The sequence below is a fragment of the Parasteatoda tepidariorum genome, chromosome 1, assembly GCF_982258835.1.
Source record: "Parasteatoda tepidariorum strain Cologne lab strain chromosome 1, Ptep-v5.0, whole genome shotgun sequence".
In the NCBI taxonomy this organism is placed as follows: domain Eukaryota; kingdom Metazoa; phylum Arthropoda; class Arachnida; order Araneae; family Theridiidae; genus Parasteatoda; species Parasteatoda tepidariorum.
In genome coordinates, this window is record NC_141755.1 from 39,408,584 (window position 1) to 39,427,481 (window position 18,898).

Below are 18,898 nucleotides of genomic sequence, written 5' to 3' on the forward strand. Positions count from 1 at the left end.
CCTGGTATCACATAAATGGAAAACTCAAACTAACTATTAAAAACCCTTTCGAAATCGGTATCATTGGAATGATATTGACGTTTTTAAATCTCAGCTGCGTTCGTCTAACAATCTTCGTAGGTGTTCTCAAAAAGATACACATTTCACTCATTTGCAAATGTCTGGCTGCTCTTGAATGATTTAAATTTTCCTTGTTTATATGACACCCCCTCACGTAAAAAGCGAGAATTACCTACAATTTTGATTTACTTTTTTCCTCGTTTCACGGTCACGGTGACGGCACCTACTCCCGTCCACGCAATTTCTTCTTTCAGATTTGAGGAAGATGCACCTCACGTATAGATTCATAGGCATTTGGGTGCTGGAGGACAAGTTCGATACGTTTTCCAATTTCAATCAAAATTAAGCACCCAATTTAGAAATCGCCTTCCTTCAACTCAATTGAAGTGCTCGGCACTTTGTGGCACCGTTGAACTAATTTTTATTTTCGAACTTCTTTTGACCCGTCTTGATCAAAGCATTTTCGAACTAACGATTCAGCGCTACAGCAGACGATTTTACTTTTCTTTTCAAGAGAAAAAGATTTTAAGTTTTTCGAGAAAAATATCGTTTGGTACTTCTTTTTAATTAGTAGTTTCGTAAATCTTTTGCTGTGTAGTTCTTCTCCGAAATGAATTGCTTGTGCCGATTCTAAAGAAAAGTTTTGTCTTTGAAAAACCCTTATTTTTGTAACTCTAAAGCAAAGTAATTTATTGTTTTGTTCAGTAAAGAAAATCTTATATTGTTCAAGAAATCATTCGATTCTTTTTGGTTACTATAAAATTTTAAGATGATTTGATTTTGGAAAATAAAATACACAACCAAACAATCGTCTAATTAATTGAGTGTCAGTTCCGAAGTAACGACTGAAGCTGTCGAACGAAACGAGAATATTTATCTTGGCTAACCATCTCATGAAGATCATGCATTATCGTAATCGACGAGATAGATTGCTAGCTGATGAAATGAGCAAGATTATTACGTGGATTCGAGATCTCTTAAGTAAGTTTATATTTTAAATAGAAACTTTTGCTGCGACAGTATAACTGTTAGTATAACTTTTTTTAATTATAGTTTTACTTAATGTGATATTAAAGTTAGAAATTCCCTCTTTTAAAGAAATAGTCTATTCAATGTAAGCCTTTCATAATTATATTTCCAAAAAGAATAATCTGCATTAGGGAAACCCTTAATCATAAGGGTTTATTTCAACTTTTAAAATATTTTAAGTTAGAAAAGAATTAGTTGTTTATTATTACTTTGCCAAATCGTTATTTAAAGGAAATTGACAACGCCAGAGGTACTCTATAATGCTGAAATGTCAAAGATGTACAGTGCCACCCCCCCCCCTCAACAAAAAAAAACCGGACCATCTTAAATGACATTTGATCTAATTATTTGATTTTCACGTTCTAAGACTCAATCTTAATGGCTTGGGGGTGGGGGTGACCTCAAATAGGCTAATTAATTGCTGCAGAGGATATTTTAAGTTACGAATTCCAAACTAAAAAAACTTCTGAATAAAATACCTCGTAATCGAATTTTAAGCATCTGACTTTTATGAAATTTAATTTCTCAGGAGCTATTCAATCAATTTTGCTCAAATTTTGTTGTTTGCCATGCAAAATTATATTCATTAAAATGAAGAAAGATTTTTATGACTTAAAATTCAAAATTTTTTTTGACCATTATTAAATAAAATAATAAATAATAATAAATATTTGTTACAAATTATTTTTTGAATGGAATTATCTTTGCATAAACGAATTTTATATTTGTGTGCAAAAATGTTTCGAATCGCTTAAAAAATTCTAGAGATATAGCGAAATACGCAAAAAATTAACATTAAGGGGTCTAAACTTTGGAGTGCTCTCCTGATCTCAAACTATGGAAGCCATATTTCCCAGTGCGGCTACCCCCTACATTTAGGGAGTCAAAAATTCGAATCCGTGAAAGAAAGAAAAAGTTTTTTTTCTAGAGAAAGTACGTTTTCATGTCTGATTTTTTAACTTAAAATATTGTCTGCACTTAGTAATTAGTATATTTGATGTCACTCTCTCAAACCATTAGGAATGAGTCTTAGAACGTGAAGATCCGATCATTAGATCAAAAGTTATTCAGGAGGGTCCTTTTTTTATTTTGTATACAGAGTCACGTGTATCTTTCAGAAAAATTATTTATAAATACACTGTTACGCAGTTCATACCACTATGTATTACTAGCCAGTGCGTTATTAAAGCTGGTGTAATCTGATTATTACTATTGCAGCGTAAATAATAATTATTATTATTATTTACGCTGCAATATGCCGGAAACTTAAAAGAAAATCTCCGTAATTATTTTATTTCATTGAAATAGGACACTCTCAATGGGTGTATTATCTACTGACATGTCATTGTAACTTTTTCACCCATTCTTGTTTTGTTTTCGTGTTCTCTGTTTAAATTTGTTGCTCTACTCATTATTTTTATTTAAGCTAAACTTTACTACTTGCTGCGAAATTCAAAGAAGGAAATTTTATTTCTATCGATTGATTTACATTTCTCTATTCCGTCTGTTTGATAATTAGTCCATTTTACATTTTACAATCCGTTAATTGTCAGATTACTTCTATAATTTTCTTATATTTTCAAAAAGTTAACAATCTTAACTGAATGAATTACTAAAAATCATCTCGTTGTATTGTTTTAAGAAACTGATTAAGTGTTATTTTTAAAAAACCGTAAATTTCTAAAAACATGTTGCGGTTGACTATAAATTTGAAACGTAAATTTATTTTTCCAAATTTTTTAATAGAGCTGTTTTCAAACGAAAAAGATGATTCTTAGATGTTTCTTGATATTCCTAACATTATCTTAAAGCTGATTTTTCATATTTACTAAAATTGAGCTTATAGCGTTTTTAATTCTAACGTTAGACTTATTATCCAATGAAATTATGTTTAAAGAATGTAAATATTTTAGTCTGAATTGAAAAATGCCATAAAATATATATATAAATTAATTTGCTTTGAGTTTAAAAAGTGTTATACTAATGTTAATTATACTAGTGCTATGTTAACGTTTTCATATTCATTGTTACTGTGGGAAAATAATGCTAAGGCGCACATACGAGAACTGATTTTACATTTTTGATAATCTGATTTATATATTGAAACTCATGTAGTTAGTGAGAAAGACATATAGCAAGTTTTACATTCAAAATAACAGATTTTAAAGAATATCAAAGTTTATTTGTTCGACAATAATTTTTTACAATCAATAATAATCTTTTTTATTAAAAACTTTTTAAGTGAAATTCAAAATATATTTTTATGTATGCATGCTTTGAAATTTTTAAACATATCTTTTCAAATTTAAATTTGTTTCTACGCGTAAAAAAATAAAATTGAAAAATCACTATTTAAGATTCGCAAAGCTGAAAGCGTAAAGAAAAAAAAAAATTTTTTTTTTTATTTATTTACACTGTTATTTTTTTTTTCTTCATAATTCTGTTGGAAAGAAATATTTACTGATTTAAATTTTTCCATTTATTTTTCTCTCCATTGTAAAGTTTACTTATAAAATTTAGATTTTCTGAGAAACTTGAATCTTTTTATTAAAAACTCTTCTTTTTTATTATTGTTGTTGATAATTTTTTTCTACAAGTCTAAAGAGAGCGACTGCCAGGTTTAAGGCAGTCGCTCTCTTTAGACTTGTAACGGGCCATGACTGTCTGGCCAAACACCTTTTTAGTGTAAACATTTTTGACTGTCCTAAATGCAAGCTCTGTCGCCTTGGGGAGGACATGGGCCTGCCCCATATTTCCGTCTGCCCTGCGCTCATCTTCACTACTGTGTGTGAACGCTACTGGGAGGCTAGGGCCCGTGGGCCCGTATGGGCTAAGCATGTCACTATGCATTCAATTCTATTTATCTCTTTTTGTCTTGTTTTTTCTTGTTATTTTATCCTTTTTGTTCTTTTAAATTGGCCTGCCATTGGAAATATAAAAAAAATAAAAAAATATTTTTTAAATGTGCACATAAGCTTTTCTTCATGTTTAAAAGCAATTAATTTTTTTAAAGTTTTTTTTTTTTCAATTACCAAACTTTTTATTAGTAGCAGCGTGGAACAAAGAGGGAAAAATCACTGTTGAAATTCTCCAAAAGTAACAAATAACCAAAAAGTAACAATAACAAATAATTAAACTCCAAAAGTAACTGCAAAAGTAACCTTCCAACAAATATTCCCAGAAGCATTTTCACGTTCGTTGTAGTTTTTACTTTCGCATGTCCGATGAACCAGTTAATAGAGCATTTTATTGCTGTCGTAAAATAAGAGAAATTTAATGCTTCCTGTGGGAAAATATTTTACTTCATATCTTGTTCAGACTGAAACGAAAATCTTCAATATTAACTTTAAAACGGAACAATTGAAATTTCTCCTTGATATATTTCTAACATTGCAAAAATAATTACAAGTTTAAAAAAATTAACGTTATTTACCGAAGGAGTAGAAGTAAGTAGTTAGTATTTTAATTTACTAATACTTATTTATTTTCTATTTTATGTTCCAATCTTTCATTTATTTATTTTTTATCAAAAAGTAATTTTTTTTCTATTTTTATTAAATAAATAGTATCCATGATTGCTAAATGAAATTTAAAATAAAAATATCATTAAGAATATTTTCGAAATTTTATATTACTAAATAAGTCAAATGAAATTGTTTTTGGAATAAATTAATTTTAAATTATTTGATCGTTAATTGCGTAATTGTTAGTACTGATATACTCAACGAGGAGAGAGGGAAGTGGATTATGAGAAATGTGGAAACTCCACCTCCATGATTCAGTATATATTTTACATTCTACAGCAATCCACGCACAACCTTTTGATTTGTAACTTATGAATGTAAAGAAAAATTACTTCCGAAAGATCCCAGTTTTTGCACTTGTTTTGTTCCTACATATTAAAAATAACTTCCTCAGAGATTGTGATGCATTTTTTTCATCGTTAAAAAGCAATCATTTAATATTTCAACCGATCGGGCCCACTTGTTATCATATTTATCAGCTGCTCTCTCATGATCAGATCCTCATCGTGATCTGATCAGTGATTCATTCTTAATAACATTATCAAATACTTGAATGAGAACTTTTTTAATTCGGTTATAAAGCAATTAACAATCCACAAAATGCACATGCAACTCCTCTATCCAAGATTTATATAAACATAAATTGAAGAGCCATGGTGGCTCAGGGGATATAGAGCGGTCGTTTCCCAATGAGCTGACCCGGGTTCGAATCCCAGCGATGAATGGTCGAAAAAATTCCGCACCTCGCTCAAACCGATCACAGATCTGACGTAAAATATCCTCACATGTTGGCGAATCATGGGCTAGAACTCTTGCTGTCAGGTCAACTGTGGAAGGTTTTCGTGCTTTTCCTCTTCATGTAACGCAAATGCAGGTTAGTCCCTTCTAAAAGTCCTTCACGAAGGCAAAATTTTCCCTAAGGAGTTCCTTGTGTTCTGGATTGGGTCCAAAATTACAAGGTCACACAACGATGGTTATAATATAAAGTAAAAGAACATCAATTGCGAACCGCAGCAGGTCTTGGTTTATTTTAAAACTTATATTCTAAGTTATTAGCAAATAAATTATATATCCGATGAAAATTAAAACATGATACATTGAATTTAAGCATGGTGAAATTAAAGCATGAAAAAAAAATGTTTTAGACTGCAAATTTTTTTCCCGAGATTAAGTGCAATCATGCATTAAGGATTATAAACGTTTTTACGAATTCTTCAAGAATGCTAGAAAACTAAGCTTAACACCCTCTACATTTAGTTTCCTTTTTCTCCCCCAGAAGTCTGTCAAAATGTTACTTTGACATTCTTATTCATGAAATCTTACATACTACTTGTTGGGGTAAGATTCTTTTATCATTGGATTAACAGCGTAAAGTTTTTTTTGGCATAACTTTCAACATTATTTTCCCATGTGTCAAAGGAATAGTGATCAGTTTTCTTGATAACATCTTTCATTGAACACAAGTATCTTTTATTGTTATTTTTTACTTGAGAATTTTGATAGAATATATTTTTCCCAGGCTGTTTTGTAACATTTACTTAAAAACTGCAAACATCTCTAACTTTCGGGTAAAAAATTTTGTCAAAAGTCAATAATCTCGTATAATAATTAGAAAATACTTCCCACGGTTCAGTGAAACATAAAATTGTCAAAAAGTTTGATCTTTGCTCCAAAAAAATAGAGTGCTATTTTTTTTCTGTTGTTTTTTCTTTTGGTGGTAACCATAGTGAACCACTGACTTTCTTAACACAATATAATAACACCGAATACAATTATTTATTAAGATATTTCATAGAGATAATTTACTGCCCAGTATGGATTCATTTTATAAATAAAGATTTTCTAACTAATTAACAATAATATATACGCGAAGTGCTTGGTTTTTATGTGAAAGAGATTGTTGAAAGTTCTCATCGGTTTAAAAGACTAGTCTACAATTAAAAAATATAATTCTTTTTACCCTTAGTTTTAAGATCCCTTAATTTTACATTCTACTTAGCTTTAGGTATTATTATTATTATCATTATTATTATAATATACACCGAAGACCCATTACACTATGATCACCCTGCTAATAACATATAGGACCACCTTTAGCCCTCAAAACTGCTAGCACCCGACGTGCCATTGAATCCACAAGGCGCTGATAGGTAGTCTGAGGTATCTGGTACCAAGCGCTCACCAACTAGTTCTGCATTTCCCTCACATTGCGAGGGGGTAGCGTGGCAGCACGAATTTGGTTTTCCAAGTAGGACCACAAATGCTCTATTGGATTAAGGTCAGGTGAATTTGGGGGCCAAGGCATGACTTGAAAGGCACTGGAATGTTCCTCGAACCAATCCATAACGATTCGACCCTTATGACATGGTGCATTATCCTGTTGGTCAACACCATCCCCCGCAGGAAAAACTGTTGCCATGAATGGGTGAACCTGGTCTGCAACTATGTTCAAGTAGCTTACAGACGTCAGGGATGGTTCTATGAGGATTATGGGTCCTAATGTGCTCCATGAAAACATTGTTCCCAGGCGAGCCCATTGTTATAGATGGAGGGTGGACATAATCTAATGGCTCTTCGGTATATATATATATATATATATATATATATATATATATATATATATATATATATATATATATATATTATACTTTCGTAACGATACAGTGCTCGAAAAAAAAATGAGGAAGGAATATAAAAAAATATGAGGAAATAAAAACCAATTTTGTAATAAAACAAAACATTTATGTTATACTTTATTACAAAATATGTATAAAAAAAGAAAGGGAAAGGAAAAGAATAAATTGTGTACTATATATATAAAAGAAAGAGTTACAAAAAAAAAACCCTGTTATTTCGACATAGTAATAAAACTTTGTACGAACTGCTATGTCTCTCCTAATAACTTTTGCTATACAGATCAGTATATATGACTAAAAAGATATTGAAATCATCTTTTTTTTTCCAAAACATCTTAAAAAAATGCTTCTAATATTCAAAAAGAAGTAAGAAGAAGAAATAGATATTTCGAAAACAAATAAAATAAAAAGAGAGAGAGAGTAAGAGAAGCGGAAATCTCATGGTTGAACAGATATGACTCCCGCGGTGACTTTAATTGTTCATTGAAGAAATCGGATCAGATTTCTTCGTAGGTGGAAGAAAAGAAAGATAATAACTGTAATAAAAATATAAAAATATCATCAATAAAATAGGTGATGTGAATTTTTTTTTCCTCCCAAATATTTTGTAAGTTAGACAAAGTTGAAACGTGAATAACCTTGTATAAGACTATTGCGCCAAAAAAAAAATTAGTTTATTCATCTTTCATGAAATAAATTATGTAAGTTTAGTTATTTTTAATAATTTCTACTGTACAATGTTAAGTTAAAGGTCACCAACCTGCGGTCCATGATGATTGATGTGTGGCTCCCGGCCTGCAAATCAAAAACTAACTGGAAAAACTAGCAACAAAAAAAATTAATAAGTAAAAAAACAAATAGCATAAATTTTTTTTTCTAATTTCAATGAACTTTAAAAATTAATGAAATACCAAAATATTGAGATGCTAATTTAAAGAAATTTAAATCTTTCGGCATTTCGATCTTTTAAATTTAAAGTTTCTTCAACCAAAACATTTTTAAAACTATTCAAGGATTTATATAAAAATAAAAGACGTAAATAATTTGTATACTGTTAAAAACTAAATAGAATAAATTAAATAATTTATTAATTTATTTTGCGTGTAAAACGGTAAACGCCTATTGTAGTTTAATTCTATCAAAAATGTCTAGTTGTACTAAATTTCTACTTTCGATTCCAAAAAATATTATGGGCATAGATAGTTTGATAGTTTTCTTTTTTCTCTAACATTAGTAATAATTAAATTATTATCAATTGATGGCTCTTCTGTAGAAGATTGTGCACCCCTGGTTTAGCCTTAAGACTACAAAAATCACTATAATTAAAAAAAAAACTAATAACAATTCAACTCTTTTTAACTGACCAAAAGTAAGGTCATTACAGAGCTAATTAAAAAGTAAAACAAGGGCTGCCCTACTTCTATTTTAAACAAAGAGTAGAATCAAGAAACGTTTAGTTTCTTTTCATTCTTCCCATTCATTTATTGTCTTTTCTCGCTCACTTTTTTTGAGAAAACGTGCCGATAAAAGCTCAATTTGTGCTGAATGAAAATTCATATCTTGTTTCTGGCCTACTTTCTTTTCATGACAACCGCCCGCTCGGGTAATAAAAGCAGCAATTCACTTCATCATAAAATAAACACCTCTGCAAAAAAATAAATAAATAAGTAAAATGTTTGAGAGAAACACATACAATTATAGAATTATAGGCGACTGTAAAAGGGGTAACTCGCGTTTTAAAATCATTATTATCTCATTTAGAATTATTAGCACGAAAATGTTTGAGTTCTTTATTTTGTAGTGGCGCCATCTGTTAATTAGTAAAAATATGAAATAAATTTTTTTAATAAAGTGAAGAAGAAAAGAAAGAATTTTTTCGATATATACATAGAGGATGGACAAAATAATGGAAACACTTCTATACTAATAAATTTTTTCATATTTCTCCAGAAATACTTAACGAATTATTGTATTTCTTCAAAAGTGTTTAAATAAGGCGATTTCTCATACATAGCAGTGAAATAACGGAGTCAAAACGTGTTTTGTGAAACCCTAGGGCTCCGTTGAAAATTCACAGCGGTTCGTTAATTAGGGCTTTTTATTTTAACCAGTGATTTATTTTTGAAATCTTAAATAGGCCAGCCTAATTAATTTAATGTTTCGATTATTTTTACAAATTATTCAATGAAATTAAATAACAAAATTAAAATAAAAGAAACTCCGTAGTTAGTTATTCATGTAAAAGTATTTCTCATCGAATTTTAACGTTCAAAATAAAGTATTCAAATTCAAAAGTAAAGAATTATATTTCACCGACAACTATTCTAACAGCTTAAAAAAATCTTCCTCAAAAACCATAATTTAACCTTCTTAATTCAATTTGACTTATGCATGTTGCCGAGAATGACCGAAATTAAGATAATATTGGTAACTTTGGTAAATGTCCGAAATATTTGTTATATCCGATATCATATTAATTTATTCGTTGATACTATTACATATTTTGGATATTTTAATATCTGCTGAGATAGATTAGAAGAAACATCAGTGTTCAGAGTACCGGTTAAATGCATACTGGGCAGTGTCACTGTACCTTGAAAAAAAAAAAAAAAAAAAAAAAAACAGTGTAGGGCATACCGGGCAAATTTATACCTGCCAGTAACACTTAACTAGACCTAGTATATATTTCGGACATTTACCAAAGCGACTATATGACTGTCAGCATTCACCGGAAGTCAACAACCACCAATTTCAGTCATTCATAGTAACATATATACATCAAAGACTACTAGACCTAAAGCCATTGCAGACCTATGAATTCAATTGCCTAATGTAAAACCTAATTTTAAGACTTATTGATGAAGCAATAAGTAAATTTCAGTCTTTACTACTAATGTTTCCAAATTAATTGTTGTTGTTGGTTTTTTTTTTTTTGGCATATTCACAGCTGCTAATAAGCTCTTTTCTAGCATCTGGGTTCCGTCCAAAAAAAGTCGACAGTTTAGGGTTATGTTACCGTACCGCTGTTCTAAAGCAATCGCTTTAGCAAGAATGAGGTAGATTAAAGGTAAAAAACTGGCGGCCCATTTCTAAAAAATTCATTAAAAGGTTGCGCCTCGGCATCGCAGCAAAAGGCGGCCGCTTCGAAGCCAATTAAATTTATTTATAAATAAAAGTCTACTGTTATTATTATTATTTTTTATAACCGTCGTTCAACAACAGACCCAAATTTGTGTTTTACGACTACGGATTTTCAACTCGTAGTCTTGTAATTTTGAATCCAATCCAAAAGTCAAGGGAACTCCTGAATTAAGTATTATGAGAAATTTGTATTCCTGGAGGACTTTTTGATGGAACTAATTAGCATTTCGTTACATGAAGAGGAAAACCAAGAAACTTCCCACAGTTCGCTTAATGACAAGGAGGCTTTAATCCGTTACCCGTCTACAACTAAGGATTTTTTACGTCAGTACTGAGGTCGGTGGGTGCCAGACGTGGAATTTGAATTTTAGCTATTGCTTGTAAGGAGGTGAGCTCCCTATATCTTGAGCCACCACGACCCTGTTATTATTATTTGTTATAATTTGTTAATTTTTCTTCTTTGTTGCAATTTGTTAATTTATTTATTTTTAGTAAAGTTGAAATTGTTTGCGGGTTTGTTTTGCCACAATCTGTACTGTTTGTCCTTACCGCAGTATAAGCAAATTAGGCTCTTTTGCTATTAAACTCCACAATTAACTTGTATGATTAGAATAATCCAGAGGTCTCTTCTTTTTTTTTTTTAACCCACCCAAAGAAGGAAACCTCTCGCTTGTGATTAAAGTTAATCCGGCATATTGGGCAAGTAATTATTATTAATCAGAAAATAGGTTTATATTTGTTTAGTAGTGCTTGAAGCATTGCTCGTCACCTTAATTCATTAATATTTATTACTTGTGGTAATAAAATAAAATTAAAATTATATAATACAATCATCGAAAAAGATAATGTGATATAAAATATATTATTTCGCGTAATTAGACTAATCATTATCATATAGGGGCAACTAAAAGAGAAACTTTTCATGAAAAATTCTGCCTTCTCTTCATTTGCATTTTAAATTTAAAGTTATGAGAAAAGTAAGTTCTGGCATACCTAAAAGAAACAAAAATCAATTGTTAAAAAATGTTTTATTAATTTTTTTTTTAAATAAAAAAATAAAGCGCGAATATGGTCTGTGTTATGTGAGTAACATTAATTATAAATAACTACGAGTCACATGAATTAGGTATCATAGATTCACTATTTATAATAACATGGATCAACTCTAAACCTTTCATACAAAAAAGGTATTCTACTTCCTCCATGCCAACCTATAGAGAATTATATGATCGTAATTTTTTTTTAAATTTAGAATTAAGTTATTAGACTACTAATTAATTTTTTAGACAAGGGTTTCTCGTTTATTTGGTCTGTTTTATAAATCACTGAAATATGTTCGAGTTTTATTGTTTCCAAATTTTAAATTCTAAGTATGTTTGTGTTTCTTTTGGGATGCTGCAGATCTATTATAGTAACTCTAAAAAATAAAAATAAAAATTTAATATACTGACCACCTTAAAATTTGAAATTTGTTTACTTAATTCAAAAAATCAGTTAAATAAGTAGAATTAAACATAACATATTATAAAATTTTAAATGGTTACTTAGTAAATAAGGAATCTTCATTCATGTAATTCTCCGTGAGTTAACATGAAGGAACTAAATGGTCTTCCCATTAAAGAGGATCTTTAAGAAGTGATAAATATTTCTGATTAACAGTAATATTTAGACGTACATGAAGCGCAAAAAGCTCTTAGTTACTTTTTCTTACATTGTATCGCTGCGCAAATATACTTTTTATAATAGGTGTGAAATTGGTATAATAGCTAATATGCAGAATTGACTGCTTTTGCAATATTTAACAAAATTTTCTTTCTAATTTTTTAGAGGTTGAAGATATCACTGCTCAAAACTTTATGGATAAGCTTGACAATGGTGTTATTATTTGCAAACTAGCAAGACTTATTCAGCAGAAAGCGGAAGAATGCAAACGACAGGGACTTGTTACAGGGGTAAGCTCAACATTTTATAATTGTCTGATATTCTCTACATGCATGCCTCAATCACATCTTTGTATCTAAAAATAATACCGGATAATTTTCGATCTAAGAATCTGTAATCTTAATGCGTCAAAAAACACATCCTATACATATCGCTTAATTTATGCCAATAAATTTCTTAATTAAATTCTTAAATTATAACTTTTTTCAGTCTAATCGAAGCTTTAAGACTTACGTCACAGAGTTTCCCCCGAAGCATTAAAATTGAAACAAAAAGTAAATTCCTTTAACTTGTTTATTTTATTTTCAAAATAATCTTTACCAATAGCAATCAATAAGATTACTCACTGCGGATTACATACATTGCGTATATTCCTGGAAGACGAGTTATTTCGTCCGTTGCGATGAAAGAGTTTAGCAATCTACAACTGACGCTTAGGCCTCATCAGTGTTTCTCGAAGCTCTTTTCTCAAAGGGAAATAAGTAGACCATAATTTAAGTTCCTAACACTTAAGGTGGTAAAGATATAAATTTAATACTATATATAGATACCGTCTTGCCGGAAATAATGGATGGGCAAATAACTAAAATATTAAAAAAAAAATTAAAAAAAAAACGTTAATTTGGAGAGATTTTTCCTTCTAGATGAAAACTATCGAAATCAATGAATTATTCTCAATATTTGCAAATTTTTATGAGCCCTGATAAGGTTGCATCAGAAATTTTTTTAAATATTTAAAATTAGATCGCTAATGCTTTTCCCTTTCACAAAACTGTGACTTTTCTTCGTATATACGTTTTGTGTCATTTTCAGAATTAGCCTAGAAGAGAGGCAACTAATGATGTACGTTTGCAAACTCACAGCAGTTATGAAAAGAGCCTCAAAAAATCACTTTATGAGAAGACAAAATCTTCAAAAATCAGCCTTAATTTTATTTTAATATTTTGGATTTTCTGTTATTATTCTGAAATATTACACGATTGTTGTACTACAAGAGCGGTTCCCAGGCTACCCAACAAGCACACGACTTTTGGGCTAGTGAAGGGACAATGTCGGCACACCTAAAGTGCCATTACGGCGGGCTTTTCATCGCCGTATCGGTTCCGTTAATAAAGTGAAATCTGGGCCAGAATGAGGGCCAGTGCATGGCATTTCAGGCAAAGCGACGGCAATCGTTGAAGGACCGGGACTATTTTGTTGCCTCTGGATTGCTTTGCCATTTTTGCCTGTTTAATACCGGGGGAAAAAAATTTTTTCACAGAATGAAGAGAAAATTGCCGTAAAGGCTTTTATTGTACCTTTTGTTTGTCTTTTTTGCCTTTTTATCAAAAGCTGAATATGTTCACTGGCACCCGTCGTTGCCTCGCTTGCCGTTAAGGCACCTTAACTGTTGGCTGATTAGAAAACGTCTATGCCGTTTTCGCCCGTATCGCAGCTTTATTTCAGGTGCTTAGGCGAACTTCTTTGCCTTATTTGCCGGTGTATCACCCTTAACTCACCTCAAACTCGGTTCAATAGAAAGTTTTAATGCCGTCCTTGCCGGTATCACACCTTTATATCAGATGTTTAGGCGAACTTCTTTGCCTTATTTGCTGATATACCACCCTTAACTCACCTCACACTTGGTTCGATAGAAAACTTTAATGCCATCCTTGCCGGTATCACACCTTTATGTTAGGTGTCGCGGCAATTTTTTTGTCACTTACTTATTTATTAGAGCTCTCCTTAAATTTCAAAGACTTTTTGCTGCATGTTGTTGATAATAATTCTTATTTAAGGAACATAAATTGTTTTCTCTTACTCTGCTGATATCAGCTCTAGTAATTTATTGTATTTTAACTTTTTATATTGTAATAAAACAATAACTGCCATTACATGCAAAAAATTTTATGCTAATATAAAAAGCGAAATGGTGGAAAAAATTGTTTAATTTATAATAAATTATCATCCAATGAATCTTCTTACATAATAAAATAAATTTCTTTTCTATTTCATTTTAATCAATTATAAATGCAATAAGTTAAAAGTAGAATCATATAAAAACATTGTGTGTTTAATTGAGTGTTCACATTTTTTTACACATTATGAGGTAAAATTAAATAAAAATTTTATTCTAAGATAAAACATATTGCGACTTAATGTATAAGTTATTTAAGTTATGAAAAAAAAATGAAAATAATTATGTATATTAAACCTACAATTAACTTTTCTTGATAGAAACAAAGCCACAGCCCAGTCATTATTCTTATTTTCAATATTATTCATATTTAATATTGGCTAACTTTCCATTCAATATTATTCATATTCAATAATAGATAAACAAGACATATCATAAATATTTTTAAATATATATATATACTGGGTACCTGTAAATAACACATCAATTTCTATGATTTGAAATAAATAAAGCTGGAATTTCAATATGAATAAAATGCATAAAATTTAAAATAAAACAGGACCTTAAGAAAAGAATATTATTTTATTTCAATATAACAAATCAAAATACAAACAAGTACATAAGTGTACAATAACTTCTTTATAACATCCTATTTCAGAATGAATCTAGTTTTCCTGCAAAAAAGTAACCAATTTATTTTACAACAGATTTATTAAATAATATGTACAGAAACAAAATATCTAATTAATTTTTGACGCATTTTAATTCTGGGTTAAGTTATAATATCAATTAATTCTAACAATTAAAAATTACTTTTATTGATCCCAGGGAAATATTCGAAGAAAAATTCTATCCAATAATTTTCAACAATTTAGTTTTTCTCTTATAAATATCATACGTTATAGAATTTAATAAAGTTGCTCAAACAACCTGGGTTTTTTTATTATTTACTAGCGAGCATTGATTGTCACAAAAATAAATTTTAGCTGATTGTAACAAAAGGTAATAACAGCACAAAATGAATATTCCAGCTTGTAATAAAACTAAGTATTAATTTTATAAAATTCCATTGTACTTTGTAACATCTATTGCAAATGTGTAAAGTAGCGGATTCATTTGGATTGAAAAAATTGCAGCATCAAATATTAAAACAGCTATGAATAATATCCTATGAATTAACGAAACAACCTGGATAAAACTTCTCTTTACAGTATTATGAAACAATTAATTAGTTTAAAAATAGAGAGAACTATGATTGACTTTAAAAATGTTAAAAGTGGTGACCAAACTTCATTACTGTAAACTCACCTGTTATAAACTATTAATTTTTAAAATGCTTCCCAACCTTATGCTTCCAATGCATAAGTTAGAAAACTAATTGAAGCGGTATATATCGCTTAACAATGCTTATATATTGCATTTTGTAACTACAGATCAATCTGTTTAATAATTGAACATAAAAATGCATTTTAAATAAAGAATTTGATAGCAAAACTTTAATATTTTTTAAATTAGAAAGAATACATTCTCACCAAAATAGTTTGTAGCTATTAATATGTTATGTAATGTTAATATTTTTATTATTTAAACAAAATTTAACTTTTTTACGATTAAGAACTATGAACGAATTTTTTACTTTAATATGTGAAAATATTTTAAGTTTATATAAAATTAAATTATTTAATTAAAAGAAATTTTAACCTCAAGGAAATAAACAAACTAAAGGTTTTTAAACATGTAAAAAATATAAGAAAATTTTTTTAAGATAGTACTTTTAAAATCTGAAAATATGTTATTTGATTAAAATTTCTATCAATTAAAAAAATATATGATCCTTCAAAACTATACTCCATTAAGTATTAAAAGTCATAAGCATAAGCATAAGTTATTAAAATATGCGATAAAGAGGAATGATTTTCTACATTTGTAATGAATTTACAAACTAACTAAAGAATATAAATTTTATGCCATCAAGATAGGTTGGTTTAAACTAAATGGTTTTTTAAAATATTTAAATTTTTTTATACATAAAAAATTTTAATTTGAAGAGAACCAGTTGAAAAAAAAAGTTGAAAACCAGTCAAATATATATATATATATATATATATATATATATATATATATATATATATATATATATATATATATATATATATATATATATATATATATTAAGCATTATAACAGTACATAGCACTTAATAACAGCTATGCAACAATTTTTAAATTTATTTTATAATAAATTTTTACTTTTAAATTTTTAATATTTAAAAATTATGAAAAGAAATTTACATTAAAATGACATGTAAGCTATGATAAAATCAAATCATTTGACTAAAAAAGAAATTTCCCTCTAACAAATCAAGAAATTCTAGTATAGGCATAATTTTTAAAAAAACAAGCTGAAACTTTTTTAAGAAAGTAATAAATTTAGGCGACTAAACAGATAAGATTTTAGGAAAGTACTTTTGAAAATCAAAAACAGGTATTTTGATTAAAAAAATTTTAGATTTAAAAAAAAATATATTTCCTTATAAAATTTTTCCTTTAAAATCATAAAAATTATTTACTAATAATCTGAAAATATTTTAATACAAATTACAGTCGAAGAAATTATTAAAATTGCAGTTCTACATGTAGAATATGAAGTAGATTTTCTAATTTTGCTATGAATTTGTAAAATAGATTCCACAAATTATAGAATGGGTACTACTGAGTTAAAATGTAGTTTTATCATGTTCTTACCTTTTCTGTTGGTTCTCGTTCATTCTAGTTCTAGTACTCAGCCATTCTAGTTGATTCACACTGTCGGAATTTCCGGACTTTTCATGAAAGGAAGAAAAATAATTAGAATATGAACATGGAAAAAACTGTTAAAAATCAACAAAATAAAAATATTAAATTGAAGGGAAAAAAACTGCTTAGAACTCATTTCTATACAATAAGTTCTTTTTTAAATTTTGTTCTCTAATTCAAATTTAGAAAAGGAATAAGATATGAATGGAAAAAAAATCCGGCATAACAGACATAGAAGTCTATTCAAATTATAGATACTAAAATAGACCAATATATTACTTTTGTCCGGGTTACCCTAATTTTAGAAAAAAAATTCCTTGCCTTTTCCATTATAATTTCAAAAAATATTTAGATAAATTTTTTGCACTACATAATAATCATCAGAAATATATGTACATTCAACCGTCAATTAAAGTTACTTTTTTTTTACGGAAAATATGCTTTTCTAAAAATAAAATTTCAATAGGTGAAAGTTCAACAGGAAGAGATTCAAAATAAACAACTCTATAAATCTTAAGATAGAGAATGATATAATATATTAAGAAAAAGATAAATAAGTTTAGATAAATAGTAAAATTTGCACAAGAACTGGAAAAAGAGCTAGAAACAGAAAACTTAATTCTATGAAGAAAGAAAAAATATTATGCTGCAAATATTTCTATACTTAAAAAGAACTTTAAATTTATTTCCACAAAAAAATATTCTTATTTTAAATAATTTAAAAAAATGCAAATATGTTGCAGTAGATTTCTTTTATGGGATAATAAAGTAGATTTTTATCTTAATTACTTTTAACCTCATTGGCTACATAGTGTTAACGTGAATTTTAGAATGAATTTTATTTCAGGTTTATTGCAAGATTTTTTTCATGTTTTGGCCGAAAATTACTTCATTCCTGACAGTTCCAGCATTTCTGTTTACCTAAAATCAAATTTCTTGTACATTTTGTACACAAAGATATGGGCCAAAAATTTTTTTTTTACCATTCATTATAAATGTAACGTTTAATATAAATGTAACGTTCGTTATAAATATAAAGTTTTTCAAAAATATGAAAAAAGTTTTAAAAGACATTTTAAGAAAATGCTTTTGCAGATTAAATTATGCGTTATTTATTTAAAAAATTTAAAAATGTCTTAAAAAACATACTTCAATAACAGTAAAGTAATTTCCTAATTTTATTAAAAATTTAATCCTAAATTTTACCCTTAATATAAAGATTTGAGATGTTCTTACCTTTCATCTTGACCTTTCTTCCAAAAGATTTTTCTTACAGTATTTCCATCCATGCAAAAAAAAAAAAAAAAAAATATTTAACATTAATAAAAAGCAATTACAAAGCAACAAAAGCAAACTTAGAAAGACAGTTTTTCCACTTAAGCAAGTGTGAGACGAGTTTTAGATTGTTAAACGTTTTTAATTTAAAAAACTCTGATCATAAAATTATTAAATTTAAATTATACGATAAACTAATAAAAAATTAGAAAATGTTAATACCATTTTTTTTCAGAAGTTTTATTTGAAACAAAAGGTGAAACGAGGCCGTCATTACATAGTCCTGGTAAAAAATGACTACCGATTTTTTTAATAAATTAAATAAGGTAATTAAACTAAGTAAGTAAATTAATTTAAATAATTATTAAATTAAAAACTTTTTAAAAAAATAAAGAAGCATTTGATTTAAATAGCTATAGAAAATCATTTTTCTATTGTTAGGATTAATGGAACTTATAATTCATTTTAAAACTAAAATGGTAACTTACATGCTAATCTTACGAAGAAACATTCTTGTAGAATATAAAGATTAAAAAATATAATTACTAAAAACTAAATAAAGAAAATAAAAACAAACTATTTGTGAAAAATTAATAAATA

At 28.3% G+C, this 18,898-nt stretch overlaps 1 protein-coding gene and 1 long non-coding RNA gene across 7 annotated transcripts in view; one reads left to right on the forward strand and one right to left on the reverse strand.

Moving 5' to 3' along the window:
• The window catches only part of LOC107438242 (growth arrest-specific protein 2), a 193,436-nt gene that overhangs the window by 154,386 nt on the left and 20,152 nt on the right, over positions 1–18,898 (forward strand). For 5 of the 6 annotated variants that reach the window (XM_071179981.2, XM_071179984.2, XM_016050469.4 and 2 more), the window contains one exon: positions 12,218–12,342. In XM_071179981.2, the coding sequence (XP_071036082.1) occupies positions 12,218–12,342 (125 nt within the window). Of the gene's footprint in view, positions 1–275; positions 1,042–12,217; positions 12,343–18,898 lie in introns of those variants that run through there. The other variant, XM_016050473.5, reaches the window with a different exon arrangement.
• On the reverse strand, positions 14,792–18,315 carry LOC147816396 (uncharacterized). Its single transcript, XR_015433408.1, has 3 exons — positions 18,260–18,315; positions 16,973–17,049; positions 14,792–14,902 (listed from the first exon to the last, which is right to left on the reverse strand). It is a non-coding gene; the product is annotated as an uncharacterized LOC147816396 (long non-coding RNA).